This window comes from Schistocerca cancellata, chromosome 11 (genome assembly GCF_023864275.1).
Source record: "Schistocerca cancellata isolate TAMUIC-IGC-003103 chromosome 11, iqSchCanc2.1, whole genome shotgun sequence".
NCBI classification, from domain to species: Eukaryota; Metazoa; Arthropoda; class Insecta; order Orthoptera; family Acrididae; genus Schistocerca; species Schistocerca cancellata.
This window is the reverse complement of record NC_064636.1, coordinates 33,199,606-33,216,232: the sequence shown is the minus strand read 5'-3', so window position 1 is coordinate 33,216,232 and position 16,627 is coordinate 33,199,606. Positions and strand designations below refer to the sequence as shown.

General features: G+C 44.1%; 1 protein-coding gene across 1 annotated transcript in view; it reads right to left on the bottom strand.

Moving 5' to 3' along the window:
- Positions 1-9,666: 9,666 nt before the first annotated feature.
- The window catches only part of LOC126108921 (tRNA-dihydrouridine(47) synthase [NAD(P)(+)]-like), a 196,752-nt gene continuing 189,791 nt past the window's right edge, over positions 9,667-16,627 (bottom strand). Inside the window, exon 11 of the mRNA XM_049914289.1 lies at positions 9,667-10,316. Within this exon, the coding sequence (XP_049770246.1) occupies positions 10,244-10,316 (73 nt within the window). The 3' untranslated portion in view covers positions 9,667-10,243. The remainder of the gene's footprint in view (positions 10,317-16,627) is intronic.

The window sequence follows — 16,627 nt, the reverse complement described above, 5'->3', positions numbered from 1 at the left end:
CATTTCAGCAGGATAATGCACGGCCGCATGTTGCAGGTCCTGTACGGGCCTTTCTGGATTTCCAGATCTCTCACCAACTGAAAACATCTGGTCAATGGTGGCCGAGCAACTGGCTCGTCTCAATACGCCAGTCACTACTCTTGATGAACTGTGGTATCGTGTTGAAGCTGCACAGGCAGCTGTACCTGCACATGCCATCCGAGCTCTGTTTGACTCAATGACCAGGCGTATCGAGGCCGTTATTACGGCCAGAGGTGTTTGTTCTGGGTACAGATTTCTGAGGATCTATGCACCCAAACTGCGTGAAAATGTAATCACATGTCAGTTCTAGTATAATATATTTGTCCAATAAATACCTGTTTATCATCTGCATTTCTTCTTGGGGTAGCAATTTTAATGGCCAGTAGTGTAAGTGCAAGATAAGCCATTCCAAATGTGAAATGCTGGTATATTAATAACCGCTTTAACTACCTGAATGTTGAATGCAAGTATTGTGTTGTACAGGTACGCGATGTCAGTTGGTGGGATGGAGTTCACCGCCTGTTGCACTCGGTTGGGGACAGTTAACGCTGGTTGTGGATGATGCTGGAGGTGTCGGCCGATGATGTCCCATATGTGCTTGACCAGAGACAGATCTGGTGGTCGAGTAGACCAGGGCAACATGTTGACCCTCTATGCAGTACATTCGGTTTCAACAGCGGTATGTGGGAAAGCTTCATCCTGGAAGAAAAAACATCCTGGAATGTTGTTCATGTACAGCAGCACAACAGGCCGAATCACCAGGTTGACATACAATTCTGCGGCAAGGTGCACGGGATAACCACAAGAGTGCTTTTGCCGCCATACGAAATCGAGTCTCAGACAGTTACTGAGCCGCGCACGGCTCGGGTTTATTCCATTTGTTGTCCATTATAATTATCCGGGCTGTTATGCCGTGGTCGGTTGATGAATTCTGTGTCAATTCCCAACGTTTCGTCTCCGACGGCGGGAGACATCTTCAAGGGGGTGTGTAGCTCGATGGAAGGTCCAACACACGCACTGGCTCGCTACTGACTGCCGCTAAATTCCGTGTCCGAGGCGTGACGTCACGTGTTTTGAAAACGTCAGTGCAATTGGCCGCTGTCCGTCGCCGTCGATCGCCGTTGGCATCACCCAGTAGTGGGCGGGTGGTACACATCTTCTTTAACACCGGCATCCGTGTACAGTTTAATTTCACGCCCTCCTCCTTTCGGTTGAAATTATTAGCGTGTCTGGCGATTTCGGTTGCCTCCCTGTAGAGCCTTTCGTAATATCCGCTTGTGGCCGCTAGTACTTGCGTCTCCTCGAAACGAATGTGGTGGTTCCCTGGCTGGAAAGCGTGCTCAGCAACAGCTGATCGTATCGTTTCTCCTCTTCTACAATTGCCCTTGTGCTCTTCCAAACGTTTAGAAACAGTTCTTTTAGTGGTACCCACATAAACATCACCACAGCTGCATGGGATCCTATACAGCCCAGCTTTTTCCAATGGTTTGCGAGCGTCCTTGGCAGGCTAAAGGAATTCCTGTATCTTCCTGGTGGGCTTGTAAATTACGGTAATAATCCGCTTCGTCAAGATCCTCCCTATTCTTTCCGTTACATTTTTAACAAACGGCAGGAAAACCTTAGATTTTGAAGTAGCCTGTACGTCAGTATGATTTCTGCGTGGCTGCTTGACGCTGAGATGGAACGTCTCCACAACGCACTGATGAAGAACGGATATTCGTCTGCCGAAATAAACCGTGCGTTTTCGCTGGTCGTCCGAATGCTCGGCGAACTGCGTCGAATAGAGTCCCAGGGTTACGTCCATCGTTGTCACGGTCCTGGGTTCAGTTGGGGACAGAGCAGCAGTGAGGTCCGGACAGCCATGACTGGCCCGACCATTGGTGGCACACATTACTTCAGTGGGGATGACCTCGGTTGGTTGTTCGATCGGTCGTCTCATCGGACTATGTGTATTTGGTCACCGACCGCCTCTGGGTTCTCCGTGTGTGTCGATTTGTGATTCGTCCTTTCTTCCACAGTCACTGGTTTTATTACTGTTCGAGTTGTCCGTGGAAGTGTTTCATGGAACCGTGTGTAGCTTGTGAGGTTTTGCCTAAGCAGCTATTTTAATGCTGTCTGCATGCTGCATGGAGTCGTTTGGTCAGGACAGAGCAGCGAGGAAGTCTCTGAGGGCCGGGGTAAGGCTGGGACCACTGGCGGTGTGTACGCGCAGTTGGGTTGAGAGGCGCTAGCTGCAAAGTTCGTTACCCACCGAACCTGGACACTGAAGTTGAGTGATCAGTTAACCCGTTATGAAACCTCAACTGCTGTGACATCTCTTCGTTCATTGCGGATTGTGGTTTCCTAGGCCGTTCCATTTAGCAGCAACGTACTGTGTGTTGAAGTCAGCAAAATTCTGCAGCCGTCTTCCTGTGTGGTCTGTAATTATTAAATTGGTTGTTACTTATCAGAGAAAGGCACCAGTGGTATTTTCTGCCTTGTGGCCATTAACGCCCCAGTTACCTGCCCTGTTCGTTAGCGTAGTTTTCCGGCAACATGTTTTTCCTCGCCGTGCTGATGCTGTCTGGCCCGGCATGTCGTTTGACAGCCTTTTAGTGGTTTGCTCATATTTTTTTTCTTAGAAAGGTTATTGTGTCTTGGCCCTTTTTAGATGCCAATTTTGAAGATGTAGTGCTGTTATCTTCGTCCTCAGCTGATACTTTCCACTGCTGAGCCGTCGGTCAGGGGGAAGGCAAATGATTAGGTCGTTGGTCGGTCTTTCAGTTGTTCCTGGGTCGGGTTGCCATCTGATTGTTTAACCTTGCTTCTGGCTGCCTGTCGCACTCACCTTATGTTGCAGCTACCTCCTCAGGCTGACCCTTGGAACACTTCTGAGCACCACTGTTCAGTCTGTTTTAGATTGCGATTTTCATTTTAGTCTGACGTACTGTGCGAGGCCTTCAGCTGTCTGTTAATTTACTTGTTTTAATTTTAAAATAAGGCCTTCAGCCATCATATAGTTGAATTCTTTGAATTTGCTAAGAATGATATAAAACTACTGCCTAAGGCAAAATCTGTTGCAAAATATGTATAAATATTTGTGATGTGTAATTAGTTATCTTTTATGAATATGGCTTTGATTTTTGGTGAAATTTCACTGTGCTCTTAAAGATATTCTTTTCTTTTGTCACGGATATAAGTATCTCTCTTATTTTCTTTCATAATAGTTGGTCACCATAATCGAGTCACACACAAGCACAATGCAAAGGCTGCTAAAAATTTAAACTTTTGTACGAAAAAGTCCTGCTTTGTAAATGGAAAAGACACACATTCACAACCTACAAACACTTGTGCACTGTGGCCAGGACTTTCCATTGTTTTATTTCTTATTCAAGCAGTATTTTACTAAACTTTATTAATCACTGTGTAATTTGCCATTTGCTGATGACAATGTACAGGGCGAGTCAAAAGTCCTTGGACACCTTCATAAGTTGGAAAGATTAAAGGGCAAACTGAAATGTGATGATGGGAACATAGGTTTGATGTGGGGCCACAAATTTTGGAGTGAATGTCATTCATGGCCGCCATCTTGAAATCCACCATTTTGGATTCAAGTCTTTTTTTTTTTAATGGGAAAGAGGGGGGGGGGTGTATGACACATCAAATAACACTCACTTGAGCTCTGGAATTTAGTGGTGTAATTTGTGTTTGTCTATCTTTTACAGTTTAGAAGTTACAAATGTTCAAAGTTACCTTGATACATGTGTTGTAGCAGTCAATATGAAGGTAATTTCCCAACTTTGAGCATTAATAACTTCTAAACTGTAAAAGATACACACACACAAATTTGAAAATTGATTTGTTTAAAAAGTAATTTTTTTAAAAAAGTTTTTTATCTGAAATTCTTGTTATCCAGGCCCCAAGACCTGAGTTGTTCAATGTCCAGTGTGTGGCCTTCAGCCAAGTATTTATTTTCTCTTTTAAAGGCCTTTCAGCTACGTGTATTCTTTAAAACATTTTTAATAACTTGTCTTCAGGCCTTCAGCTGTTCTTTTTTTTTTGTGTGGTTTTGGGCCTTCACCCCATGAGGTATCGCAAGTTTTCTTAACTAGGGCTTCAGCTGTATTGTTTTAATTTGATCCTTTTAAGGCAATGTGCAATTAAGTCGTTCTTAGCAAAATAAAAGTTTGCGTGTTTGTGCAACGAACAGTAACTCATTACGGCCCCTTTCCACAACCATAACCTGATCCACTCTGTCCCGTGAAACTGGATTACAATAAGCCTTTGTAATGCGTTTCATGCTTTCATGCAGGAGATGGATGAAAATTGATGCAAAGGCTGAAAACTGCTCTGTACTGCGGACAAAACTAAACAAGTTGTAGCAGAGGTGCAAGGAAAGTATTTTTCAGCAGCTACACGATACGTATCACTTCCCGCAGCAAAATAATTCTCGGTGACTAAATAAAGGGTCGGTAGAAGAAGGTGCTAACCATCAATTTTGTAATTTTCAGTCTGATCACACCTATTATCTTTTTTCGACACAGCATCTGCTGGTAAAAAGTAATTCCATTTGTGCTGTTAGAAGGAACTGTCTACAATATAAATTGCTTCATTTTACTGTACTTATGGTCTTGTATCAGCATTCAACTGATGCATATCATGGAACAACTCAAAATGAAGCTCTTGTGAGTTAGAACTTTCCTCTGCTGACCCCTTCATATAGTCAAATGGCTTTTGAAAGATTTTTATGTGGAAGCCAAGAGAGAGCAGGAACATCTCTGTCACTCTCTATGGCATTTTGCAGGCAAAATACACATTTTTGTTTACCGTGCATTATAGATTGGACAAAAAGTGTGCCGTCTGTAGTTTACTTTGTAACACAGCAAGGTGGGACTATCCTGCTTGTCTTATACCGCTCCTGATGTCAATATTATTTTTTTCTCTTCTGATCTCTTGTCATTAGTAGTGCATACATGATAGTTACATGAAATGACTAACTTCTTATTCAACAATTTTATGAAAAGGATAGACTTCTACTCACCACATAGAGGAGGCATTGAGTCTAGGGTGACCAACTCTCCTGTATTTCCTGGGATCTCCCGTATCTGAACATATTTTTTCCTATCATCCTGGCTCCCATATTTTCAGGCCCACTGGGCATTTTCCTCCAGTTTTCAACCCTCCCCCCTTTCTTTACATACATACAAATATTTTTTAAGCATTTAAATTTTTCACGCGTTTTCAGACTTCATTGAAACGTTGGACAGCAGACACATCTGATTCTATATTGACACTATGTCTACTGATTATCTTAGAAATGGTCAATCGACACTTGGCGGTTAAACATGACTTCATTGTAGTGCCACTCTTACTGTGAATCATTGTTCAAGATTTTATTATTCGCAGCGAGGATTCCTGAGCACAGACCTAACAAATGACATCTACATCTACAGCTACATCCACACTCCGCAAGCCACCTGACGGTGTGTGGCGGAGGGTACCTTGAGTACCTCTATCGGTTCTCCCTTCTATTCCAGTCTCGTATTGTTTGTGGAAAGGAGGATTGTCGGTATGCCTCTGTGTGGGCTCTAATCTCTCTGATTTTATCCTCACGGTCTCTTCGCGAGATATACGTAGGAGGGAGCAATATACTGCTTGACTCTTCGGTGAAGGTATGTTCTCGAAACTTTGACAAAAGCCCGTACCGAGCTACTGAGCGTCTCTCCTGCAGAGTCTTCCACTGGAGTTTATCTATCATCTCCGTAACGCTTTCGCGATTACTAAATGATCCTGTAATGAAGTGCGCTGCTCTCCGTTGGATCTTCTCTATCTCTTCTATCAACCCTATCTGGTACGGATCCCACACTGCTGAGCAGTATTCGAGCAGTGGGCGAACAAGCGTACTGTAACCTACTTCCTTTGTTTTCGGATTGCATTTCCTTAGGATTCTTCCAATGAATCTCAGTCTGGCATCTGCTTTACCGACGATCAACATTATATGATGATTCCATTTTAAATCACTCCTAATGCGTACTCCCATATAATTTATGGTATTAACTGCTTCCAGTTGCTGACCTGCTATTTTGTAGCTAAATGATAAAGGATCTATCTTTCTGTGTATTCGCAGCACATTACACTTGTCTACATTGAGATTCAATTGCCATTCCCTGCACCATGCGCCAATTCGCTGCAGATCCTCCTGCATTTCAGTACAATTTTCCATTGTTACAACCTCTCGATACACCACAGCATCATCTGCAAAAAGCCTCAGTGAACTTCCAATGTCATCCACCAGGTCATTTATGTATATTGTGAATAGCAACGGTCCTACGACACTCCCCTGTGGCACACCTGAAATCACTCTTACTTCGGAAGACTTCTCTCCATTGAGAATGACATGCTGCGTCCTGTTATCTAGGAACTCCTCAATCCAATCACACAATTGGTCTGATAGTCCATATGCTCTTACTTTGTTCATTAAATGTGAAAACTATTGATGAGGAACTTTCATTAGTCTACTACACAGTACAACAAAATATAAACTATAGGAGCTTGGATTGTGTGATCAAACTTTCAAAAAACATGTTCAGACAATCTAATATGTCAAACAAAATATTTTGCAGGCAAACTAAAGCTGAAATGATCATAATGAACATATTGGCCCCACGATGTGTGAACTATTTTTTGGAAGTTTTAAATGCCCCCCCAAAAGTGTAGGATGTTCTTTTCTTTAGCAACAGATGCCTCCAGTCACCTAAACAGGAAAATATTTCCATTTGTAACATGATATTTTGATCCCTTTTATAGAATTCAAAACAAATTGTTGGATTTCATAGAACAGGCAGATGAAACTGCAATGGGTGTCCATAGGTTGTTAAAAACTCACTGAAGTCACATAATTTGAATGTCAGTAATAGATCGTCATATTGTTCTGAAGATGCCAATATAAAATATGGCAAGCACCGTTCTGTCATAAAATTATTACGTAATGAGAATGAAAAAAAATCCTCAAAGCCAGTTGTTTTAACCATGTGCTTCATAATACCATGGAACATGCATGCATGGTAGAGCACTTGCCCGCGAAAGGCAAAGGTCCTGAGTTCGAGTCTCGGTCCAGCACACAGTTTTAATCTGCCAGGAAGATTCATATCACCGCACAGTCCGCTGCAGAGTGAAAATCTCATTCTGGAAACATCCCCCAGGCTGTGGCTGAGCCATGTCTCCGCAGTACCCTTTCTTTCAGGAGTGCTAGTTCTGCAAGATTCGCAGGAGAGCTTCTGTAAAGTTTGGAAGGTAGGACACGAATTACTGGCGGAAGTAAAGCCGTGAGGACGGGGTGTGAGTCGTGGTTGGGTAGCTCAGTTGGTAGAGCACTTGCCTGCGAAAGGCAAAGGTCCCGAGTTCGAGTCTCGGCCCGGCATACATTTTTAATCTGCCAGGAAGTTTCATGCATGCAATTGTTTACAATATGTAAATGTTGAAGAGTTAGTATTGAAAATATATAGTCACTTTTCCTGTTCTGCCAAACGAAGGGAAATGTTAAAATCATTTTTTGAATTTGCTGATGATGTATAGGCTGAAATCCTGCAATATGCGAACACTAAATGGTTATCTCTCACATCTCGTGTAGAAAAGCTTTCAAAAAATGGAATTATATGAGGAATTTTGTAGTTCTAATGATGCCATTAAATGTGTTGTCCTCTTTATAGAGGGTAGCATTAGCCAGAAATGGACAAAAGTTTTACGAACTTTAAAGTCAAATAATGTGAATTTTGAAAACTTGGATAATTTGGTAGGTTATGTTATACCAGGAAGGTATGCTCACACCGAGAAAGTATTTCCTCTTATGAATAATAAGTGGGTAGATGTAAGGAAGGGAAGTAGTACAAACCTAATCAAATCTGAACTGCCACTTGCCATGAATTTGCCTTATTCACATAGTTGAATTCCCTGAATTTGCTAAGAATGACACAAAACTACTGTCTAATGCAAAATATGTGTAAATATTTGTTATCTTTTATGAATACTGCTTTGATTTTTGGTGAAATTTCATTGTGCATTTAAAGATCTTCCTTATTTTTTGTCAAGGATGTAAGTATCTCTCTTATTTTCTTATAAAATAGTTGGTCACCATAACTAAGTCACACACAAGTACAATGATGAGGCTGCTAAACATTTAAACTTTTGTATGAAAAAGTCCTCCTTCGTAAATGGAAAACACACACATATTGACAACCTACAAACACTTGGACACTTTGGCCTGAACTCTCCATTGTTTTATGTCTTATTCAACGAATATTTTACCAAACTTCATTATTCGCTGTGTAATTTACCAATTGCCGATGACAATGTATTTAGTTCTTATAGAATTACCATATTTAAAGAAATGTTCACAGTTTACTATACACGAAATCTGTGTGAACTTCAGAATATAACGATGCTAAAAATTATTTGTTCTTTGATTGAAATAGCGTACCTGACAGCCCTCATTCCCCTGCCTGAGTGAAATATTTTTCTTTTCTTGAAAACTTAATACTTACAAAGTTGCGTATACTTAAAATTTTCCTGCTAGAGAACGTTCCAATCTCCAAATGGAATTCTTTCCAAAAAACAGTGCCATTGTTTTGTCACGCTGATTTTTCTGTTTCCAAAAATATAACCTGTTAGTTTGTTAGTTATTCCAATTAGAAAATTTTGCTTTGTCGAAAATTCCTGGTTATCAATGGGAAACCCCATCCACATTAAAACTTCTCCCTCATATACTTTTACCTATTATTAGGTCACTTGCTGGTTATGCAGCTTTTGGTTACAGAACCTTACTTCACTGCCTACTTTATCTTTGTCCCTGTCAATTCTTCTGTACTTTATCTCTATATCTAAAATGGAATACCTTAGTATTTCGACATTCCGTAATTTTCTTAATATGTGTGTATATGTAGGAGTCACACAGTGTGTGTCAGTGGCGGGCTATCACTCAAGCAGTTCACACACACTTGTTACTTGTTTCATATAGTTAGTGTTTGGTACTAAAAATTTTTTTTAAACGTCTGTCAATTGGATAATCAAAGCGTATAGCTATTATGTAGCAATCTGCTAGTGAGTTGCTAACACGTACAGTTATTCTGTAGATTATTGCCACTCATTAAATTTTTGAAACTTCAAGCAGATATCAGCTTATTGACCTGTGCTAAAATATTGAGGCTTCTATTATTTACAAAGCTGGTAACTTGACTAAACTACTACTTTTTCTTTTGCCTTTGCTCTGCAACTACTCGGGGCAGCGTGGTTAATTTCAGATTTGGCACAGTTAATCGGATGCCTCCCTGTCCCCCCCCCCCCCCCCCCGCTCTCCCCTCCCCCAAATTGTAGCGTACAGCGTACAGTCTTACCAGTGTGACATTTTCTAAATGTCTACATATAGTTTAACTGAGGTGGAACTTGGGAAACAGCCCAGTATTCACACAGGTGGATGTGGGAACTGTCTAAAACCAAATCCAGTCTGGCCCCCACACTGGGCCTCGTCGTCAATCTGCCGGACGAATTCGGTCCGGGGCTGTCGCACCTGCCCAGACCCCGGTAGTGGTGTGTTAGCACAAGGGGGAATCCGGGCGTGTCGATCACTGACCTTAACAGTGTGGAGAGGAATGAAAACAAAGTTTGCAGTATTGTGTACTTCCTTTAATAACACTTCACCACAATCAATAGCCACAGGAAGAAGGTTGAAGCAAAAATTCCATGAGATGCATGAGGCATATAAACCAGGCCAGTAAATTACAATCTGCCATTAGTACTATCATCTGACTTCCCTGGCCAGAACGTCCAGTTACCTCACAAAAAGCACAGCTGCTGTACACGGGCTAGGTTTGCACTCCCCGTCACCACCAGGTGGCTGACGTTAAAGCTGTCACTTTCAGCAGATAGGCAAATAACTCGATAATACATTCAAACTGCAATGTGGCGCGCAATGTTACTTTATACAGGATCCCTGGAATAAAGGCACATTTCAGATATCAATAATAAAAACAAAAATCATCACAAACTGACTTTTCTCTATACCCCGTCTCTTACGACAACACGCTTCCGTGTCGTCTCGCACACTTTCACAAAATCGGCTCCTCTGTCAGACGAGCGCTGCCTCCGGCAGTGTGGCTCGTGCAGAGACAAGTGTGGCACCTCGCCGCCAGACCAGAGTGTGGGCCGTCGCGCCGAACCTGCGCTCCCCGGGGCCCACACGTCTCTACTCTCAGGCCCACGCGCTCGCCTTGTGCTTCGGCAGGAATTTGTAGTCCGCAGGCACCGGGCCCAACAGCATCTCACTGCAACACAGAACACACCGATACCTCTGGAGTCTGTATACTGTACACAGACAATTACAGTTATTTCAAAAACAGGATGAGAGTTTACTTGTTAGACTATTTCTCCGTGTCAATAATTAAGCGAATAATGTATACACATAAAAATATGTGTGTGTGTGTGTGTGTGTGTGTGTGTGTGTGTGTGTGTGTGTGTGTGTGTGTGTGTGTAATGTTTCAGCATATCTCTGGAAAGTCAACGACAATTTCAAACTGTTGTGTACATAGTCCCGCGTAGTCAGCGCGTACACAACTTTCCCAATAGAGCGCGCCCCGCTAAGCACAACAGCGCAGGCGCAGCGCCGTCTGTCTCCGCACTACGAGATGGCACTGTCTTAGAGACGGACCAAATTCTGCTTCCGCCGATCTGCGTATTAATAGGTAATGCAGCCAATCAGATTGCTGCTAACGTAGAACCTCCTCCTCGCGGATCACACTCGCGCAGTGATACCTGAACGCTCGAGGTATTATAACGAGTGTACAGACCTCCGATTAGTCAGTCTGCATTAGTCTGTACCAGTCTATAGTCAAGTTTCAGTCTGTGCCTAATAAGATTATCATATTCCTGTACATAGCCATGAAGAGAAATGTATAGACACTTTGTCAAGTATCAGAGATATGTGAGAATAAGATTAATGTACCAAGACCAAAGGAACTTCAGATTGTCAATTGTAAACAGCATCCAGAATCAAGTTACGTATATCTATGCTTTTTTATTATTTTAATAAACGTGTGTGAAAATTAATCAAGTTCTGTTTAAAGTTGGTCACTGTCAATCTGCTACTCTAAGCGTGCAAGTGGCACTTCTATCGTCTGACCTAACGGCAGAAGATAAACATGACACCGTAAGACCACGAGACATGTTGCTGACACTCGCCTACTTCGTTAGAGCGACAAGTCAAATAATCTGATGGTGTGTGTGTACCGAAGGTCTTACCGTACGCACACCACACAAACAAACTTTGTACATGAGGGGCATGCAATAACAAATGCATGTAGAGTTTGTTGAGGGGCATAGTGAAATGTTCTCACTTCATGCCCTACAGTTTCACGAAGTTCCAATACCTGGCAGCGGCATAAGTAGCCTTCGAAATGGCATCTGTTACGGAAGTCCATTCCGAGTGGAGAACATTCGTCGATCTTATTTTGCGGAAAACCAGAGAATTGCAGATATTCGTACGCGGTCGCAGAATGCCAACGGAGACCTGCAGTGACGAAAAGCACAGAGTGTCATCGGGTGAGGCGTCCGTCATTATCAAAACACGTTTACGCAAACCTGTCCGATCCGCCACGTGCCGGTCAGCTGCACACAGCTGTAACTCCTGCAATGTCAGAACGTCCAGACACACTCGTCTGCGGTAGTCGACATGTCACAATCGGACACCTCGGTGCTTGGCCGGACATCCCTGTCAGTAGTACTGACACATTCGTACACCGGTTGCGGCACTCAAAAGTGTGTGACCACTGGATTCCTCACTGCCTAATACAGAGTGGCACACATAAAACCGGTGCGAACCGGACTGCGAACGCGCGTGAGTAGCGTTACTAGCTTGTCAGTTTCTGTGCCACCTTCCAACAGCAGTAGCGTGTCAGTAGTCCGTACGAAAGTAGTCATTATAAACCGTGTACTTAATTGTCACACCTTATCTGGTACCGCACGCCACGGAATTTGAATCCCCGCCAGACGTCACGGACGTCGAAGACCCCTAGAGGTCTCTGCACCGTCGCGCCGTAAGCTGTGGTGGCACGCGCCTCCTGGTCCACATTTAGAGTGAGGGCGCCACAGTGGAACACGTGGTCCCAGCGGCCGACAGCAGCGTCCGCGTTAGAGTGCTTAAGCGCCTGCCTCTCGTTCAGCCTGCTGCTCTAACCTCGCGTACGTCTCGGGACATATCACCTCGCCTTAGACAGCGTATTTACTTTTGTGTTTTGATTACGAATGGACGTGATTGTCTAGTTAGGTTTTCTTGACTCTGTTGTTTCGTTCTTGTTGTTGTCGTAAGGTCCTTCATCGGTCGTGTCTGTCCTCTCCCACTGTGTTGCTGTTTGCGGGCCGTTCTACAGGTCCCGCCGCGTTTCCCGTCACTTCGACCCCGCGACTGTTCCGGTCGCCGTTACGACACCTTACTCCACTGAATAACGTGTGTTCATTGTTGAAGAATATGTGCGGTCTGAATCCATTAAAGTTGTTCGTGACACTTTTTGTGGAAAGTTTCCTGAAAGTAATACTCCTGCAAAATCAACAATTCAGGATTTAGTGAGAAAGTGGCGTTCAACAGGCAGTGTTAATTCAAAGAGAAATAAGGCACTGACTCTATGTACACCTGAAGGTGTGGTAAATGTGACGGCACACACTGAAAGTAGTCCCTACAAGTCACCACGACGATTATAGCAGCAGTGTCGAATATCTCACAGGTCGTGTCAACACATCCTTCGTGGCTTAAAAATGAAACCCTACTGTGTGAGTGTTGTTCAGCAAATAAAAGAAGCAGACAAGGATAACTGTACACGTTACTGTAATTGGTTGCTGGAAAATGTCACTGGGGGACGCCTTGATCCGTTCCTCCTTTTTCCGACGGATGAAGCTCGGTTTCATCTGTCAAGTTAGGTTAATTCACAAAACACAAGACACTGGGCTACAGAGAATCCCCACAGCATACTGCAAAAGCCATTACACGATTTAAAAATTGGTGTATCGTGTGCTGTATCTGGTAAAAGAATTATCGGGCCATTGTTCTTCGACGAAACTGTCAACACACATGTTTACTTGCAACAAATTTTCAGCTCTTTTAACTAAAAACGAAAAATGTTGTGCATATTTCCAGCAAGATGGGACAACTTCTCATATGTCAGGTTTGTCCTCAGCTCGTAAACATACTGATTTTACAGAAGAGAGGACCATTAGTAAGAGCTTGTGGCCACCTCGCTCTCCCGACTTGTTACCGTGTGACTTTTACCTCTGGGGATTTATAAAGGCTAGAGTCTACAGCAACAGTCCCAGAACGCTTGACACATTAAAAAACAACACACGTGAAAGAATTTCGAACATTCCTCAAAAAGTACTGAAAAGTGTTTTCCTTAACACGTTTCGACATGATGCACAAGTTTACTCTGATGTTGGCGGAGAAAATTTTGAACACATTCCTTTCTAAAATGCTTATTGAACTAATAAGAGTAAATCTGTTACCTAAACTATTAATTACATAGTTAATAATGAAACTGTACAATAAAAATGTAAGAAAGTGATGATTTACGTTGATTTTCTTCATTCGTATTCCTTTCAGTGCAGGGCCCGGTTTATGTGCTCCACTCTGTAGAAGACCCTAAAGAGCAATGAAGGACTACGTGTGTGGAATTGTTTGACTGATACGAGGCTCACTGTGACAATTATTTATCGAATACTGTCACAGGTGATGAAATGTGGCTTCGTGCCTTCAAACCAGAAACAAAACAACATTTCGCAGATTGGCACCACACCACCTCCACTCTAAAGAAACGCCACAGTGAAGGTCTTCCACGACTTTGAAGGGATTATTATGTTTCATTTCCGATCTCACGGTGCAATTGTCGATTCTGAAGTGAATTGTGCTACCCCTCACAAAACTGGAGAAATGACTCCAGTACGTTCGTCAACACAAAATCGCAAATGAACTACACTCCTGGAAATGGAAAAAAGAACACATCGACACCGGTGTGTCAGACCCACCATACTTGCTCCGGACACTGCGAGAGTGCTGAGGGCTGTACAAGCAATGATCACACGCACAGCACAGCGGACACACCAGGAACCGCGGTGTTGGCCGTCGAATGGCGCTAGCTGCGCAGCATTTGTGCACCGCCGCCGTCAGTGTCAGCCAGTTTGCCGTGGCATACGGAGCTCCATCGCAGTCTTTAACACTGGTAGCATGCCGCGACAGCGTGGACGTGAACCGTATGTGCAGTTGACGGACTTTGAGCGAGGGCGTATAGTGGGCATGCGGGAGGCCGGGTGGACGTACCGCCGAATTGCTCAACACGTGGGGCGTGAGGTCTCCACAGTACATCGATGTTGTTGCCAGTGGTCGGCGGAAGGTGCACGTGCCCGTCGACCTGGGACTGGACTGCAGCGACGCACGGATGCACGCCAAGACCGTAGGATCCTACGCAGTGCCGTAGGGGACCGCACCGCCACTTCCCAGCAAATTAGGGACACTGTTGCTCCTGGGGTATCGGCGAGGACCATTCGCAACCGTCTCCATGAAGCTGGGCTACATTCCCGCACACCGTTAGGCCGTCTTCCGCTCACGCCCCAACATCGTGCAGCCTGCCTCCAGTGGTGTCGCGACAGGCGTGAATGGAGGGCGAATGGAGACGTGTCGTCTTCAGCGATGAGAGTCGCTTCTGCCTCGGTGCCAACGATGGTCGTATGCATGTTTGGCGCTGTGCAGGTGAGCGCCACAATCAGGACTGCATACGACCGAGGCACACAGGGCCAACACCCGGCATCATGGTGTGGGGAGCGATCTCCTACACTGGCCGTACACCACTGGTGATCGTCGAGGGGACACTGAATAGTGCACGGTACATCCAAACTGTCATCGAACCCATCGTTCTACCATTCCTTTACCGGCAAGGGAACTTGCTGTTCCAACAGGACAATGTACGTCCGCATGTATCCCGTGCCACCCAACGTGCTCTAGAAGGTGTAAGTCAACTACCCTGGCCAGCAAGATCTCCGGATCTGTCCCCCATTGAGCATGTTTGGGACTGGATGAAGCGTCGTCTCACGCGGTTGCACGTCCAGCACGAACGCTGGTCCAACTGAGGCGCCAGGTGGAAATGGCATGGCAAGCCGTTCCACAGGACTACATCCAGCATCTCTACGATCGTCTCCATGGGAGAATAGCAGCCTGCATTGCTGCGAAAGGTGGATATAGACTGTACTAGTGCCGACATTGTGCATGCTCTGTTGCCTGTGTCTATGTGCCTGTGGTTCTGTCAGTGTGATCATGTGATGTATCTGACCCCAGGAATGTGTCAATAAAGTTTCCCCTTCCTGGGACAATGAATTTACGGTGTTCTTATTTCAATTTCCAGGAGTGTATTTCTCTATGACAATGCGAGTCCTCACACGAGCCTGCTCGGCTGAGAGGAACTCACAAAATTTCATCGAACTGTTCTTCCTCGTCCATCCGACAGCCCGGATCTCACACATTCCGAGTTCCATCTGTTTGGCCGAATGAAGGGCGCACTCCTCGGAAAGCAGTGTGTGGACGACAGGGAGGTGATCGATACGGAAAGACGACGGCTCCGAAGGACCTCGAAGAAAACGATTCATTGACATATAGTCGGCACGGATTCAGAAAATATTATTCTTGTGAAACACAACTAGCTCTTTATACTCGTGAAGTAATAAGTGCTATCGACAGGGGATGTCAAATTGATTCCATATTTTTAGATTCCCAGGAAGGCTTTCGACCACATTCCTCACAAGCGTCTTCTAACCAAACAGTGTGCCTACGGAGTATCGCCTCAGTTGTGCGACTGAATTCGTGATTTCCTGTCAGAAAGGTCACAGTTCGTAGTAATAGACGGAAAGTCATCGAGCAAAACAGAAGTAATATCCGGCGTTCCCCAAGGAAGTGTTATAGACCCTCTATTGTTCCTGATCTATATTAACGACATAGGAGACAATCTGAATAGCCGTCTTAGATTGTTTGCAGATGATGCTGTCATTTACCGTCTTGTAAAGTCATCAGACGATCAAAACAACTTGCTAAATGATTTAGATAAGATATCTGTATGGTGTGAAAAGTGGCAATTGACCGCGAATAAGAAAAAGTGTGAAGTTATTCACATGAGCACTAAAAGGAATCAGCTAAATTTTGATTATGCGGTAAGTCACACAAATCTGAGGGTTGTAAATTCAACTAAATACTTAAGGATTACAATTACAAATAACCTAAATTAGAACGATCACATAGATAATATTGTGGGCAGAGCAAATCAAAGACTGTGATTCATTGGCAGAACACTTGGAAGGTGCAACAGGTCTACCAAAGAGACTGCTTACATCACACTTGTCCGCCCTATTCTGGAGTACTGCTGCGCGGTGTGGGATCCGCATCAGGTGGGACTGACGGATGACATCGAAAATGTACAAAGAAGGGCAGCTCGTTTTGTATTATCGCGAAATAGGGGAGACAGTGCCAAAGACACGATATGTGAATTGCAGTCGCAATCATTAAAACGAAGGCGTTTTTCGTTGCGACGGGATCTTCTCACGAAATTTCAAC